This window comes from Typopeltis vanoorti, chromosome 25 (assembly GCF_054136105.1).
Source record: "Typopeltis vanoorti isolate ZY-2024b chromosome 25, IOZ_Tvanoo_1.0, whole genome shotgun sequence".
Lineage (NCBI taxonomy): Eukaryota > Metazoa > Arthropoda > Arachnida > Uropygi > Thelyphonidae > Typopeltis > Typopeltis vanoorti.
This window is the reverse complement of record NC_143573.1, coordinates 48,922,070-48,940,711: the sequence shown is the minus strand read 5'-3', so window position 1 is coordinate 48,940,711 and position 18,642 is coordinate 48,922,070. Positions and strand designations below refer to the sequence as shown.

The 18,642-nt window shown below is 35.7% G+C and overlaps 1 protein-coding gene across 2 annotated transcripts in view; it reads left to right on the top strand.

The window, feature by feature from the left end:
• LOC150092728 (protein kinase C and casein kinase substrate in neurons protein 1-like) overlaps positions 1 to 18,642 on the top strand; it is a 214,643-nt gene that overhangs the window by 106,211 nt on the left and 89,790 nt on the right. For both annotated transcript variants that reach the window (XM_090414551.1, XM_090414550.1), the window contains exon 5: positions 7,498 to 7,724. In XM_090414551.1, the coding sequence (XP_090270677.1) occupies positions 7,498 to 7,724 (227 nt within the window). The remainder of the gene's footprint in view (positions 1 to 7,497; positions 7,725 to 18,642) is intronic.

Genomic DNA, 18,642 nt, shown 5'->3' with positions numbered 1-18,642 from the left:
TAATAGCTTTCACCTTCTAACAGACATGGAAAAAATGTTTCCTAGCATAATGAATACCTTAAAAAAAAAAAAAAAAAAAGGATTGCAGGTAGTTATTGGGCCAGTTAAGATGCAAAGGTTTTATGTGATCATCTGTTATTTACCTCATCATCATCATCCAATTCCTGCTATGTACCCTCAAGGGGTATACAGGATATGATAGTACTACATGAAAAAAATTACATCATTACTAACTTCCTATCTACAATTTTCCTCCAAATCAGTCTGTTACTTCTAAAGCCTCCAACATTATCAGAGCTTATATTTCTATCGTCTAAGGCACTTTGTACCGTATCAATCCATCTATATCTTGGTCTTCCTCTGGGTCGTTTTCCTGCCAACCTGGCTGAGAACACTTCTTTTGCTAATCTTTCCTCACCCATTCTGTTTAAGTGACCATAGCACCTAAGATTAGCTCTGCTAACACATTCCTGGATGCTGACAATGTCAAGTTCTTTACTAATATCCTCGTTTTTAATATGATATTGCCATTCATGTCATCTGTTCACGCCTCTAATCTTTCTCAGGACTCTCATATCTGCGGTCTCTAGTCTTTGATCAAGTGTTTTTCTTCTGACCCAGCTCTCAGATCCATAAGTTAAAACTGGTTTGAACACTGTCTTGTATACAGCTAATTTAGTGTTCTGACTAATTTCTCTCTTATTCCATATGAATTTATTCAGTTGACTTCCTACCATACCAGCTTTGTTGATTCTGTTGTCTATGTCCATATTTAATTTACGATCTTCACTAAAAATCGTGCCCAAGTAGCTGAAATGTTTTACTTGTTCCACAGGTTCTTCGTTCACAACGCAGTTGACATTTTCAGTGATTCTGCCTATTTTCATTGTCTTTGTCTTTTTATTGCTGACCTTCATACCATATCTATTACAACAGTTATTCATTTTAGTCAGGGAATCTTGCAGACTTGTAGCGGATTAATTTAGAAGTATAACATCGTCAGCATAAAGCAAAGAGCTGACATTAACATCCCCAATTCTGATATCATGTTTAATACCACTTTCCTTCATAATGTGATCCATATAGATAATGAATAAAAGAGGGGATCATGTACATCCTTGTCTCACACCAGATTTAACATTAAACCATCTTCCTGTAATTCCTTCAATTCTAACTGTTGACTTACAACTCAAATAAAGACTAAGTTATTGTTTGATATAATGTCCCATTGACACCATATAACTGTAGCATATTGAATAGCTTCTCTCTTGGCACCTTGTCATATGGCTTTTCCAGATCGACAAAACTTAAATACAGATCCTTGTTATATTCCCATGATTTCTCCACTATTTGTTGTAAAGTGAAGATCTGATCCGGACAGCCTCTATTTGGCCTGAATCCAGCTTGTTCTTCACCAAGCTTTTTCTTCCACAATTCTTCTCAACCGTTTCACAAATATGCTTGCATATATCTTACCAGGAACACTCAATACGAAAATACCTCTGTAATTCTGACATTCAGTTTTATTTCCCTTTTATATATGGGTACTATTAGAGCTCTACTTTAATCATTGGGAATTCGTCCCTTTGTCCAGGCTTTCTCAACTATGCAGTGCAGCCACTGTAAGACTTATACCACCATACTTCAGCATTTCTGGTCGAATATCATCTACTCCTGTATTTCAAGCCTTTGATGGTTATTTCTACTTCAAGTATGGATATGTATTCCTGACTGCATGCCTGGTCAGTGTTTTTTGCCACTGTGCTGTCATCACTGCTTGTTTCATTTAGCAGTTTTTTAAAGTAATTACTCCATACTTCAAGGATATCTTTTTCTCCTGTTTTCATGTCATCTTTATAATCTCTAACTCCTTTTACAGCACTCTTTTCTCCATTTCTAAGCTTCTTCAACAACCTCCAGAATATTTTGCCACCTTCTTAATATTTAATTTCTATATTCTTGCCAAAGTCCTCCCATGACTTTTGTTTAGCTAGTTTTACACAGTGTTCAGCATTCTTGCATTTGTCTCTGTATTCTCTAAGAGCACAAGCTGACTTATTTGCCAGGAACTTTTGATCTGCTTTCTTCTTTTCCTTCATTGCCTCTTTAACTTCCTGTGTTCACCATGGAGTTTTGATTTTTCTATCCTTTCAGACAACCTCAACATGCCTCTCTGGCTGAATCAATTGGTGTTTTCTTGAAGGCTTGCCACTGCATCTCCAAGGTTTGGTTGCTGTTCTCAAACTCTTTCATTTTTTCTTCAATAATCTTTGTGTATTTTAGTCTACAGTTCACATCTGAGAGCTGCTCAACTTTTATTCGCTTTAAAATTTTCTTTCATGTTATTCTTTTCAATACGAAATTCAATTTTATCCTGCTGAAGACTAAATAGTGATCACTTCCAATTTCAAATCCTCTCTACACTCTGGTGTCCTGCACCAGGGCGAAAACATCACTATCAACAATAACATAGTCAATGAGACTTTTCTTGTTCCTTGCCTCTTCTCTCCATGTAAATTTGTGCACATTTTTATGTTGGAACATGGTGTTAGTAATAACCAGTCCATGTCCTGAGTAGAAATCCAACAGGCATTTGCCATTATTATTAGCTTTGCTCTTTTCTCCAAATTTCCCCAAAATATTTTTGTATTATTATTATTATTATTATTGTTCTAGGCAACTCCAAGGAGTCGACAGACTCATCGAGGGAGGCCCTAACATGTCAAGAACAACTATTCGACATTGACACAGTATCTATCTTACCTTGTCTTGAACTCATTCACGGCACCCACAACAGACTCTGGAAGCTTATTCCACTCATTCACCACTCTCCAAGTAAAAAACCTAGCTCTAACACCCTTGTCAACCACGCTCTTGCCCAGCTTCCATGCATGGCCCCTAGTCCTCCCACCACCAGTCATATTTTCAAAAATATATTCTGGATCAATCTTATAGAAACCCTTCAGTAATTTGAATGTCTCAATCAGATCACCCCTCATTCATATGTTTCAGTCTCTTCAACCCACAAATCTTTAACCTATTCTCATAAGGTTCATTCCACAGACCTGCTATTATCTTGGTCACTCGTCTCTGGATCCTCTCCACTTCCTCCCCATCACGAAAAAACCCTGATGCCCATAACTGGGCACAGTAGTCCAGATGGGGGTCTTATCAAGGCTTGATACAGAGGATGAATAACTTGTTTGTCTCTGCATGTTAAAGTATTTTTCAGAAGTCAAGTGATTTGATGAGCTGATTTAGTCACTTTTGCAATGTGTCCCCCTAAACTTCAATTCCCTATCCACCAACACTCCCAAATCCCTGGCCTCATCAATCTCCTGGAGCGGTTCCACCAATGCGATATACTGCTGTTTTGCTGTTATTTTTTTCACCCCAAAGTGCATAACCTTACACTTTGCCACATTAAATTGACATCCATTTTTCCTAGCCCAGTCCTCCAAACTATCCAAATCATCCTCTAAAATTTTGACATCCTGTGCACTCACAATTGCTCTACCCAACTTTGCATCATCAGCAAATAAATGAACACTTCCTCTCAAATCCTTTCCTATATCATTGATGAACAAATTGAAAAGCAGTGGTTTAAGAACAGAGCCCTGTGGCACACCACTAATCACAAGCCGTCTTTTAGACTCCACTCCTGCATAAACCACTCTCTGGTATCTCTCCTTCAACCACCCTCCTATCCATCTCACCAACCCTATATCTATCCCCATCTGCTCCGGTTTACTGATTAGGGTTCCATGTGGTATCCTGTCAAAGGCCTTGGCAAGGTCCAGTAGTATCACTGTAAACCCATTACCCCTATCCAGTTCTGACATCACTGTGTTATAAAACGTGAGCATGTTACTGAGGCATGATCTACCCTTCACAAAACCATGTTGTCCCCCATACAATATCCCATTTTCATCTATCCAATCCTGTATTCTTTTCTTGACTAATTTCTCTAAGACCTTGACAATGATTCCTGATATGCTTATCTGTCGGTAATTTACAACAGCAGTCTTGGAACCACCTTTATGCAGTGGAACTATTTTCCCCTCTTTCCACCCCCTCGGGACTAACCCAGAGCCGAGACTCAAATTAAACAAAATGGTCAAGGGTACTGACAATTCTTTAGCTGCTTCTCGTACGACACGAGCTGGTATACCATCCAATCCCACGGATGTATTGACATTGAGGTTATGCAATAGACTACTCACCTCCACTTCATTCACCACAATTCCCATATAATCTACTGGTTTATTCGTTTCTGCGATGTCACCACCTGGGTGATATATACTTGCTCAAAGTGCTCACTCAGTAACTCAACTATATCAACTGATTCAGTTACCTCCCTACCATCGGCATTCTTTAAAATCATTCTGCCATGTACATTTTTCCTTTTACTTGCTACATATCTAAAGAACTGTTTAGGATTCTCTTTAGCCTACATGGCCAATGTTCTTTCGTAATTCTTTTTTGCTTTTCTTACCACACTTGTTACCCTTCTAGCCTGCGCTTTATATCTTTTTCCTTTTACTTGCTACATATTTAAAAAACTGTTTAGGATTCTCTTTAGCCTGCATGGCCAATGTTCTTTCATAATCCTTTTTTGCTTTTCTTACCACACTTGTTACCCTTCTAGTCTGCGCTTTATACCATTCATGTGCCTGCCGGTCACCTTTCTCCTTAAATTCCCTCCATAGTTGTTTCTTTTTTTGCAGCTCAAGCTTAATGGTGTTATTCATCCATTTAACCCCTACTTGATTTATTATTCGGACTCTAGGTATACAGTCAGCTATTGCTTCATGCAAACACTTCTTAACTGCCTCCCATGCACTATCAACTTCTAGTCCTTGTAGTTGTACATGCCATGGCACTGAACCAATCAAACTCCTAAGCTTGTCATACTTTCCAGCCCGATAATTCCACATGTACCCTGTCTTAATTGAAAATTCCACACCTTTAGCCACCTCCCAAGTCAAGACCCTATGATCACTCTCACCAATTGGTGGCAATGTGGTCATATTTATTACAGCCAAATCCTCAGATGTAATTACTAGGTCAAGCACTCTCTGACCCCTAGTATTTTCCATTACATGCTGTCGCAGATAGTTATCCCTTAATAACCACATAAATTCCAATTCCTTCCTCCCGTGTGTCCTCTCCTCACTCCAATCAATGCAACCATAGTTGAAATCTCCCATAATAATTATCCTCCTTCCACTCATTTCTTCTATTTGCTTGTGCATACTGTCACCACCATCTTTTCCATTACCTGGTCTATAGCAGCACCCAATTGTATATTTAGTTCTGCTAGCCACAATCTCACACCAAATGGCCTCAAATGTGCTCTTTTCTCTATCCTGCAATTCAACTTCTGTTCTCCTTGGCTGTAGCTCATCAGCTATCATCAACAATACTCCTCCCTCCATTTTATTCTCCCTGTCATTCCTGAACACACTATACCTATCACATTCAATCCCACTAGCTATATCATCTACAGTCAGCCATGATTCACTAATACCAATAACCTGTGGTCTGGAAGTGCCAACCATGGCCGAAAACTCTTCCTTCTTGTTCCTAATACTCCTAGCATTAGTGTACATGAATTTAACACCCCCATTAGCCCCAACTCTACATAACTATCCCACTCTGATTTGTTGTCCTTATTTGCTCGAGCATATTATATTCATTCATACATTCAACTGCCTCCCTAAGGACTGTATATCTACTCCCCCCCCTTAATAAATCTAGTTTCCCTGAATTTGCACATCCACTACATTCAGCAACACTTTCTCAAGTCTCCTTACACCGTAACCATTCAAATGCAAGCCATCCATCTTATACAGATCCTTTTGCCCATCAAACTCACTCCACACATCCACAAATTCCACACCACTCGTCATACATAACCCACGCATAAAGTCATTCGCAATTATGGCCCTCCTTTTAAACATTTCACTGTCATACCGTGACAAAAAACTAATCATTCTAACTCTCTCACTCTTTTCTTTTGCTACCTCAAACAATTCATTCAGGTCTTCTATCATTTCCATTTTATATCCTTTTAAATCATTTGTACCTGCCACAACAATCATTTCCTTCACCCTTTCCTTTTGCTCTCTAATAGACTCAGTTACATCCTTTATGGTCGCACCAGGTTGGTACGATTTTTTCAAATCCTCTACTAACACACCTCGTACTAACGAGTCTCCATACAGCACTCTATCCTTCATTTTGTTCATGTTCACACTCATACGCCTATTTTTCCTGTCATACTTTTTATTATTGGCTGGTTCATTCAGTCTACTTTTGCTCATACGCTCTAGCTGCTGTTTTGCTCTTTGTATTGCACCATTCAACAACGCGATCTCACTCATTGCATCTATCTCATCTTTTTTATTTTCTGTAAAACCATTAATACTATCATTCACACTCTCACAATTCTCTGGTACAACCTCGCCATTTCTTGTCATATCCCTATTTTCTTCATTCTGAAGTTTGACAAAAATATCATACTCACAATCCGAAATACACTTCAATTCCTCATTCTCCCTACATTTTCTACACACATTCACTCCTTTATTATCATCTAACCACACTCTGAACTCACTCCGCAAAGCGTACAGTTCACAGATAGTACACTGAATCATCTCCTTTACATTACCGTTCTTGAAAGAAGATGGCAAACCATCATTACTGGCTGCCATTTTCCTTCGTACTGGAGCCATACTTACTAGTAACGTATTTTATCAAATTATAAATTATAAACACCAAAAACACACAGACGTACTAAGATACGCAAAGCAAACAAAACTACGCAATATTAAAGTAAATTTATCAACGATAACTGAAAATAACGCTTATCTTATCAGGAGCTTTCACGAACGCTACACACTACGAATCCCTCTAGCGGTGACTTCCCGACATAGATTATGTTATAAAACACTTTAGTACACTAATTACACTAATAAAACTACAATAATATACTAAAATTGCACAATTAAATCTAACAAAATATTAATAAATCAACAAAAATCACAAATCTTTCAGGAGCTCTCCGACAGTACGTCCTTTCACCAACTAGCCTCGACACCAGCCTCAAAAGAGTATATGTGACAATCATTTCCGACTCTGCTATTTAGATCCCCAACAAGGACCAACTTTTCCTTTTTCATTGTGTCAGTTGCTTTCTCTAGAGCCTCAAAAAATTCCTCCACTTCTACCTTAGTAGAACCTTCTGTGGGACCATAGGCACAAATAAGTCTCATTGTCCAGTTCCCCATTCTCATATTTGCCCACATCACTCTACTTGAGACTGCCTGCTATTCAAGGAGATTAGCCTCGTATTTAGTGTTGAACTATGGCTACTCCTTCTTTTCCGTGATTGTTATTGTCTGAATATAACATTTTGTATTTATTTACCTTCCATACTTTATTATATTAGCTTTACTAATTAAAAAAGTTGTTAATATTTATTAATTTCTTTAGGTAAAAAAGATTCAGGATCGAGTTACCAAATGTAAAGAAGATGTACAAAGAACAAAAGAGCGTTATGAACAATCATTGCAAGAGATCAATGAGTATAATGCCAAATATATTGAAGATATGACTGTTGTTTTTGATAAGTGTCAAGAATTTGAGGAGAAGAGACTAGCCTTTATTAAGAAGATACTTTTTGATATACATGGAAGTCTGAACATATCATCTAATCCTGAGTAAGTTTTCTGTTCATTTTAGTAAATTTACAGATCATTAGCAATATCTTTCATGTATGGTAAAGGACGAGATTAGAATTCATTAAAATTTGTTGAGTTGATATTAATTAGTTAACTCTAATTGAGATGATTTTGTTTTTAATCCTTTTCTTGGTATTTTAAACCTAATCATATGATAAATAAACATGTTTTTCATTTGCTACTATATAGGGATGTTGAAGAATATGTTCTTACAATGACTACTTCATGAAGTATTTCCAGATTTTGAGAATAAGATCAGTATATATATATAATCATAAAATGTGTTGCTTTGTTGTAGTCAATGTATTCTGCCTTTGTCATTAGTGTTTCCCATATCACATAGTCTGTTCGTTAAAACTTGTCCTCAGTCGTACAGCAATATTGCCCTGCAATGAATGCCTGTACCATGTATGTATGTATGATGCCCAGAACAGTTACCAGCATGATGTAACAAAGTAGCAAGTCTATGAATAGGTGCTTATTACAGTATCTATGCTAATCAACTTACTGTTTTTTTTTTTTTAATTATGAAATATATCTTGTGTATGTATATGTCACTTCTTTGTTTTAAAGTTTTTCATTGTTGCTGTTATTGTGCTTTTAGACTTATGTTACTTCAATATTATTCTGTTTTTCCACATGCAGTATGTTCAACTCAAGGTAACAAAAAATTATAGTATTCCTTTATTTACTGCGTCTTCCTTCCTACTTTTGTTTGAGTATTTCTCTTTTCTCCTTCAGATTCATTTTTATCCTTTTGATTTGCAAATGTTGGTTGGGTGTTTTGTGTAAGGCTGGTTACCTTACCAAGTAAAAAATTTCTATTTCTATGCTGGAACTGGAAAATTCACCAGACAGAAACAACAGAAAACGACCAAGAAAGAATAATGGTAAACAGTTGGGAATCGTGAACATTTTAAAAGTAGCCACATGGAATTGAAGCATAAGAACAAAGGAATTAGAATTGGTAAAACAATTAAAAATATTAATATTGTCATGATAACAGAAACAAAAAAAGAAATTAAAGGGAACAAAATACATGGATGGTTTTACTATGCTATATAGTGGAGTGGACCAGCATATCAGAGCTTCTAGTGGGGTGGCATTTTAATATCGATAATAAATGGAAAAATAGAATACGAAAATTTGTAAATGATCAAATTATAACAGTTAAATTAAAAACAAATAGAAGCTACCTAAATATCGTAGGAGTATTAGCCCTTGAAGAAGGTCGGAAAGAGAATTCTGAAAAAAGGAGGAAAAAAACAGTTTTATGAGGAACTACAAAAACAGTTAAATAAATGTAATGAAAATGACTATATATTAATAGCAGGAGATCTTAATGCTAGAGTTGGAAATAATCCAATCCCAAATGTCTAATGTCTGAGGAAAATATGGAGACATTTGCATGAATAGCAATGCTCAAGAACTATTAGACTTCTGTTCTTCCAATAATTTTAAAATAACAAGTACTTTTTTTCAAAAAAAAAAAATAATATAAATAAATATACTTGGAATGGCAGAGGAACAAGATCTATAATTGATTATATCATTACTAATCCTAAACTAGCTCCATGTGTGAGAGATGTACATGTTTACAGAGGAAGTGAAATTTTTTCAGATCATTATTTAGTAGACTCTGAAATAGAAATACTAGATAAATGGAGAAAGGAAGTAAATAAGGAAAAACAAGAAATAGAACAAGTATACAAAGTATATCTATTACAAGAAGAAATTATTATAATGGTATATCAATTACGATTAACAGATTACCTAAAAGAAGCCCAAATCAGTGAAGATATAGAAGAAGAATGGAAAACTTTAATAAAGATAATCCATAAAGCAGCCTCTGAAGTACTTGGAAAGAAAAATGAATTATTAAAAAGAAAAACATTAAAAATCTGGAACACAGATATAGAAAATGCAATTAAAGAAAAACAAATGGCATACAATTCACTCCTTCAAAAGCATGCAAAAGAAATATGAAAAAACAAAAGAAATTTAAATAAAACCATAGTACAGAAAGTTCACCGAGATTCTTGGGACAGATTTATTAATAAAATAGAAGAAGACATACATGGAAGACAAGACATAGCCTACAAAATATTAAGGAAATTAAACAATGAAGAAAGATACAGCATAAATCAACATAATATAAGGGAAACAATAGATAGAACATTATAAGAATTTATGGTATGACCAAAATTTAATAAGAAAATAATAATGAAGAAATCAAAACTGATATAGAACCAATAACATTGGAAAAACTAAAAGATGCAATAAAGGTATCAAAAAATAGAAAATCCAATTGGATTAGATGGCATAAATACAGAGCTTTGAAAATGTGGCAGAGAATATTTACATTACAGATTCTCATCATCATCATCATCATCAAATTCCTGCCATGTACCCTCAAGCAGTGTACAGGATATGACAGTACTACATGAAAAAATTACATCATTACTAACTTCCTATCTACAATTTTCCTCCAAATCAGTCTGTTACTTGTCAAGACTCCAACATTATCAGATCTTATATTTCTATCGTCTAAGGCACTTTGTACCGTATCAATCCACCTATATCTTGGTCTTCCTCTGGGTCGTTTTCCTGCCAACCTGGCAGAGAACACTTGTTTTGCTAATCTTTCCTCTCCCATTCTATTTAAGTGACCATACCATCTGAGATTAGCTCTGCTAACGCATTCCTGGATGCTGACAATGTCAAGTTCTTTCCTAATATCCTCATTTTTAATATGATATTGCCATTGATGCCATCTGTTCACGCCTCTAATCTTTCTCAGGACTCTCATATCTGCGGTCTCTAGTCTTTGGTCAAGTGTTTTACTTCTGACCCAGCTCTCAGATCCATAAGTTAAAATTGGTTTGAACACAGTCTTGTATACAGCTAATTTAGTGTTCCGACTAATTTCTTTCTTATTCCATATGAATTTATTCAATTGACTTCCCACGATACCAGCTTTGCTGATTCTGTTGTCTATTTCTATATTTAGTTTACCATCTTCAGTAAAAATTGTGCCTAAGTAGCTGAAATGTTTTTCTTGTTCCACAGGTTCTCCATTCACAACACAGTTGACATTTTCAATGATTCTGCCTATTTTCATTGTCTTTGTCTTTTTATTGCTGACCTTCATACCATATCTATTACAACAGCTATTCAATTTAGTCAGAGAATCTTGCAGACTTGTAGCGGATTTATTTAGAAGTATAATATCATCCGCATAAAGCAAAGAGCTGACATTAACATCTCCAATTTTGATATCAGGTTTAATACCACATTCCTTCATAATGTGATCCATATAGATAATGAATAACAGAGGGAATAATGTACATCCTTGTCTCACACCAGATTTAACATTAAACCATCTTCCTGTACCTCCTTCAATTCTAACTGCTGACTCACAACTCAAATAAAGACTAAGTATTGCTTGATATAATGCCCCATTGACACCATATAACTGCAGCGTATTGAATAGCTTCTCTCTTGGCACCTTGTCATATGCCTTTTCCAAATCGACAAAACTTAAATACAGATCTTTGTTATATTCCCATGCTTTCTCGACTATTTGTCGTAAAGTGAAGATCTGATCCTGACAGCCTCTATTTGGCCTGAATCCAGCTTGTTCTTCACCAAGCTTTTCTTCCACAATTCTTCTCAACCGTATCTCAAGTATACTTGCATAGATCTTGCCAGGAACACTCAGTAGGGAAATACCTCTGTAATTCTCACATTCAGTTTTATTTCCCTTTTTATATATGGGTACTATGAGAGCTCTACTCCAATCATCGGGAATTCGTCCCTCTGTCCAGGCTTTCTGAACTATGCAGTGCAGCCACTGTAAGACTCTTATACCACCATACTTCAGCATTTCTGGTCGAATATCATCTACTCCTGCTGCCTTTCCACATTTCAAGCCTTTGATGGCTTTTTCTACTTCAAGTATGGATATGTATTCCTGACTGCATGCCTGGTCAGTGTTTTTTATCACTGTGCTGTCATCACTGCTTGTTTCATTTAGCAGTTTTTCAAAGTAATTACTCCATACTTCAAAGATATCTTTTTCTCCTGTTTTCATTTCACCTTTATCATCTCTAATTCCTTTTACAGCACTCTTTCCTCCATTCCTAAGCTTCTTCAACAACCTCCAGAATATTTTGCCACCTTCTTGATATTTATTTTCTATATTCTTGCCAAAGTCCTCCCATGACTTTTGTTTAGCTAGTTTTACACACTGTTTAGCTTTCTTACATTTGTCTCTGTATTCTGTAAGAGTAAAAGCTGACTTATTTGCCAGGAACTTTTGATATGCTTTCTTCTTTTCCTTCACTGCCTCTTTAACTTCCTGTGTCCACCAGGGAGTTCTGATTTTTTTATCTTTGCACACAACCTCACCACATGCCTCTCTGGCAGAATCAATCAATGTTTCCTTCAGAGTTTGCCACTGAATCTCCAAGGTTTGATTCCTGTTCTCAAACTCTTTCATTTTCTTTTCAATAATATTTCTGTATTTTAGTCTACAGTTTACATCTGAGAGCTGCTCAACTTTTATTCGCTTTAAAACTTTCTTACATGTTATTCTTTTCAATATGAAATTCAATTTTATCCTGCTCAAGACTAAATAGTGATCACTTCCAATTTCAAATCCTCTGTACACTCTGGTGTCCTGCACCAGGGAGAAAACATCACTATCAACAATAACATAGTCAATGAGACTTTTCTTATTCCTAGCCTCTTCTCTCCATGTGAATTTGTGCACATTTTTATGTTGGAACATGGTGTTAGTAATAACCAGTCCATGTCCTGAGCAGAAATCCAACAGATATTTGCCATTATTATTAGCTTTGCTCTTTTCTCCAAATTTTCCCAAAATATTTTTGTATGTCTCACAATCATTTCCTACTCTACTATTTAGATCCCCAACAAGGACCAACTTTTCCTTTTTCATTGTGTCAGTTGCTTTTTCTAAAGCCTCAAAAAATTCCTCCACTTCTACCTTAGTAGAACCTTCTGTGGGACCATAGGCACAAATAAGTCTCATTGTCCAGTTCCCCATTCTCATATTTGCCCACATTACTCTACTTGAGACTGACTGCCATTCAAGAAGATTAGCCTCGTATTTTGTGTTGAATACTATGGCTACTCCTTCTTTTCCTTGATTGTTATTGCCTGAATATAACATTTTGTATTTATTGCTCAGAAAGATCTCACCAGTTTTGGTCTTTTTTGTTTCAGTCACCCCTATTATGTCGATCTGGTACTTATCTAATTCCTCAGCTAGCTCCATTTCTTTGCCATTCAGGCTTCTTACGTTGATAGTACCGATCTTTAACTCTGGTGATGTTGAGTTGGGGTTTGTTTTCAGATTTGTTCCAGTAGCTGACTTTTCGCTGTTCGCCCTGGTTCCCTGGCAAAAACAACGGGGGCCTTGTTTAACCGGGCGACGCCCCAGCCGGCATGAAATTTTGTCATGTTGTACCATCATTTTTTATTTTGGTTTAACCAATAAGAATACAATTTGGTCAGCTAAATCCCAAATTGCCAGCTATCCTCGTTCGTTCAGTATCAAAGTAGATACCCAACAGGGTGCACCACGAGAAGGTGAGGATTGGACATTAGGTCAGAAGCCCTGGTCGGTTCTCCGCATTCCTTTAAAGGCTATGTGGAGGTCTCCTCTCAGTTATACAGCTTTGACCCTTAAGCACCCCATTATTACAGATTCTTAAAATGAATAAAGTACTGTTGGAGGAAATGTCAGGTTCCATCAGATTGGTTAAAAGCTAAGGTTATATTTATATTTAAGAAAGGAAACAGAGATGATTGTTGAAATTATAGAGGAATAAGTTTATTAAATACAGGTTACAAAATTTACAGTAAAATCCTGAATATATTGCAAACAATCTACTCTCAGAAGAACAAAATAGTTTCAGACATGGAAGATCATGTATACACAATATTTCTATACTAAAACAAATTATTGAAAAAAGACGAAAATTTAATTTTGAGGCTCATATGGTCTTTATAGATTACGAGAAAGGTTTTGATAAAATATACAAAGAAAAACTATGGAATATAATGAAAAAACAAGGATATCCATTACATTTAGTACAAGCCATACAAAGTTTATATAAAGATACAAAAATATTACAGTTGGGTAATAAATTAACAGTAGAGACTGAAGTTAATCAAGGATCATCCTTAGACAGGGATGTAGCTTATTTCCAATATATATATACAGGGTGTTCGGGATAAATTTGACAGTTTCGTAAGGAAAAAGAAAATCTTCTTTGTATCTATTAAATTTAATGAATTGACAAAAAAACATTACAGGCAGAGTTAATTACAATACTATCAACAAGATTTACTCAAAATAACCACCATTAGCATCGATCACAGCTTCAATTCTGCTTCGGAACCTCGAACAAGCTGATGCTACAGTCTCCCTGGGAAGGGCCGCAAAAACTGTTTTAATTTTATCCATTAACTGGGCTTTTGTATTACTGGAAGTGCGATTGGTGTCTTTTTCAACTGCGCCCCATACAAAATAATCCATGGGGTTAAGGTCTGGGGAGTTTGGAGGCCAAACATTTGGACTGGTGAAGTCGTAGAAATTTTCAGACAACCATTTTTGACTTTTCCCAGAGGTGTGGCAAGGGGCCGAATCCTGCTGCCATACATACGGCCTACCATTGGCTACCCTTGTTATCCAGGGCTTGACTACAGTTAGCAACTCCACGAACAAAGCCCGAATTCCAATGCCAGGGTTCTTCAACACCTGTTCCTGCAGATTTGCGAGGAATTCTGCTGTACGAACGCAATCAGATCGTCTGCTAGGGATCTTTCTTCTTGCTACATCCTCGTAGTCACCATTGCAAGTCTCTAGTTCATGCCTGATTGTTTTTACTGTATTCAGGGAGCATTGGGCAGCAGTCGTAATATCCTTATTTTGATGGCGGGCACGAATCATCATGATACAAGTTATTCTCTTCCATGATTCAGGTGGGTTCCAGCTATCCATCCTTTCTGACATCTTGTATATGAATGAAGAAGGGTCCAAACTTTTAAATGAAGAGAAGTGTGTGTTAATACATGTAACTTACGGAAAAATATAATTAATTATAAATATGTCAAATTTATCCTGAACACCCTGTATATATATATATATATCTACCCTATATATATAAAAGGATAAGCCGAAATTTAAAACGTTTTTTTGTCTCCTGCCCCCCCCCCCCCCCAGTATGTGTATGTATGTATATATATATATGTATATATATATATATATATATATATATATATTGTTAAATATTTAATGACTGAATGCTGCAGATTTTAAAATCAAAACTTTAATAGATCACATGACTAGTTTTGTTGGAAAGCCGACTTTGTGAGATGTAACACATAAAAATTTATAAAACAGAAAGACCATAAAAGCATTGCATTTCTAATACAACGGAACATGACAATTAATTGTAATTAAAGTTTAAATGGGAAATTGAGTTCTAGTTGAAGCGTCATGCACATGCGTGCATGTGAAATCGCATGTGCGCCAATATTGATTGGCAGGACTGTGAGATTCTGGCAAACTGTAACTTAGGTTGTTATTCATGTGGGATGCATCAAGAACTATTTCTTTCAATTCTAGAATTCGTCTCTCTAGTTCGTCTTAACGTCTCTGAATTGGTTGTTAAATCCCAGTGTATTTGATGCTGGAGACCTTCATCATTGGTGTTTGTAGAAAACAATATATGGCTGGACAGGGCACTGGCCCGAATTCTGCTGTAAGATAAGTCTCTTGTGTTCTTCTAAGCGTAGAAGGATTGATTTTTCAGTCTGACCATAATACGGTTTACTGCAATCACAAATAATTCTGTAGACACCAGGAAACCAAAGATTGTGATGTTTTTCTTTTGGGTGGCTTAAAATTGCCCAGAGTTTGGGTAAGGTTGTGGAAAAAGTCTTGATGTTGTATTTCTTTAAGATTTTTGCCAGTTTTGGGGAGAGAGAACTAATATAAGGTAAGGAGATGCAGACTTTAAAATTAGCCTTATCTTCATTTGTTGGTTGATGGTGACAGTGAAAAAGAAGTCTGTTTATACTTTTCTCAGAGTATCCATTTCGTTTGAAGGTTCTTTGGAGGTGTTTTAGTTCATTTTTAAGCTTTTGTTCGTCTGTTAACAAGGATCTGGTCTGTTGAGCAAGAGTAGAGATGATGCCAAATTTCTGTGGGGGATAGTGGTGAGAGTCCGCCTGTAAGTACCTATCGGTATGCATAGGTTTTCTAAAGATGGCGAATTCAACGTTTTTCAGTTGTCCTCGTTAATTTAATATCTAAAAAAGAAAGAGAACTGTCCACTTCTGTGTTCACTTCAAACTCGGCCATATTCCCAAATCAGGAAAACATCATCTATATATCATAGCCAAATCTTTGGTTTCAACGAAGCAGAAGAAATAGCCTTTTCTTCGAAATCTTCAAGAAAGATGTTCGCAAGCACCGTAGATAATGGACTACCCATGGCTAATCTGGTATTTTATTTGTAAATCATGCTTCCAAATTTAAAATAGCCCGAATTGACACAGCAATATACTAATGCGAAGATCTTTTTTGAAACCTTGTTTTTTAAAAGAGTAAGAACATCTTGGATATGTACATTAGTAAAGAGAGATACAACGTCAAAACTGACCATAATATCAGAGTTGTTGAGTTTGACATCTTTCATCTTGGATACAAAGTCTGCTGAGTTTTTAAGAAAGAAGAAGATTTACCTGTGAGGCATTTCAATGAAGAAGCGAGATACTTCAACAAGTTGTATGTAGGTGAGTCTATACCTTCGACTATAGGTCTTAAAGGAGTATCTTCCTTATGTATCTTCAGAAGACCATAGTCAGGGAATAAGTGGATGAAGTGAATGGAGAGAAAGGCGGATATTTCTTGATAATTCTGTAGTAGTTCTCGGAAGATTATTAGTGCGGTTGTGAAGCTCCCTAGTGGAGTCTCTATCAAGCTGAGAGTAAGTGTCTGAGTCTAATAACTCAAAGATTTTGTTGCGGTAGTCCATTTTATTAAGAATTACTGTAGCATTTCCTTTGTCAGCTTGGAGGATTATGATGTCTTGATTGTTTTAGGGCTTGTCGTTCACAGGGAAGAATGTTGTCTGCAGGAGGTTTGGGACTGTTAATTGCAAAAATGGATTCCATGCGAAGTGAATTCGCATCGTGGGTTGGGAGTAGAGAGGCAGCCTTTTCGATTTTTGTAAGGAAGAATTCTTTTGGAATGGATCTTGGAGAAAGAACAAAATTGAGGCCTCTAGAAAGGACATTTTCTTCTTGGCTCTGAGGTCATGGGAAGATTTATTAACAACCACTTTGTTATGAGTGAGAGAACGATTGGTAAAGGAGGATTGTTCCTGTAGACGTTTAAGAGAATTGAACTTGTTAATAAGTTTTAATTTGTTGATGTTTTGTGCTTCACTTGCCAAAAGGTTGCTAATCTTTTTAGTGTTGTTCCAGGAGACATTGGCAAAGGAGACTTCTAATCGACTTTCTAGCGAAGATTTTTTGGAAAACAAGGATGCCAAAGTACGTTTAGTATTACAGATCCTTTCAGAAAGGAGTTCTAATTTAGCTTTGCGGTAAATTCTTTGGGCCTGTTCTGTTTTAATGTTCTCTTTGAATTGAATAAATCTAGGAATAATGGAGTGGAACTTACAACGTTTTAAGAAAATCAGTCGGTTGATGAAAAGTCCAATACTCTTCACGGTCTTCTGGTATACTTTGATAAAATGTTGGGTATCCTCTTCATCAGGAATATAATTATTATTAGAATGCTGGTTTACTCGATTTGTTATCATATTGTTAAATATTTAATGATGAATGTTGACGATTTTAAAATCAAAACTTTAATAGCATAAATAATAACAAATATAATAAATAATAAATATATATACAACAGAAAGACCATAAAAGCATTGCATTTCTAATACAGCGGAACATGACAGTTAACTGTAATTAAAGTTTAAATTGGAAACTGAGTTTTAGTTGAAGCGTCACGCACATGTGTGCATGTGAAATCGCATGCGCCCCAATATTGAATGGCAGAACTGTGAGAGTCTGGGAAACTGTAACTTAGGTTGTAAAATTAAAAGTTGTTAGGCTTCAACTAGAACTTAGTCTCTCATTTAAACTTTAATTACAGGTAATTGTCATTTTCCATTGTATTAGAAATGCAATGCTTTTATGATCTTTCTGTTTTATATATTTTTATGTTGTTTTACACCTGACGAAGTCAGCTTTTCGACGAAACTACTTGTGTGATCTATTAAAGTTTAGATTTTAAAATCTTCGCCGTTCAGTCATTAAATATTTAACAATATGATAACAAACAGAGTAAATCAGCATTCTAATAATATATATATATTGATCAGATTATTAAAATATGGAAAACACAATAAAACAAGGTATCCAGTTAACCAGAAGAACTGTTATCAATACAATGCTGTATGCAGATGATCAGATTATATTATAAGACTATGAAGATGACCTTCAAAAGTCAATTTACAAATTAAAAAAAATAAGCGAACAATACAATCTAAAAATTTGACAAAAGAAAACAAAAGTCATGGCATTTAAAGGTCGGATCATGTTAGATCAAAAATAGTTTTAGAAAATAAAATGTTCTTTTCTATTCTTATTTCTAATATTTTCTTTAATTATTTAGACTGTATAATAATCTATCTGAATGATAAAGATATAGATGAAAAAATAAAGAAATTTCAGAAAAGAAATTTTCAAAAATTCTGAAAATTTTCTGAAAGAGGACACTGAATAATAATATAAAAAAAAAGATGAGAAACTCAACTGAAATTTTATGATGTAATGGCCA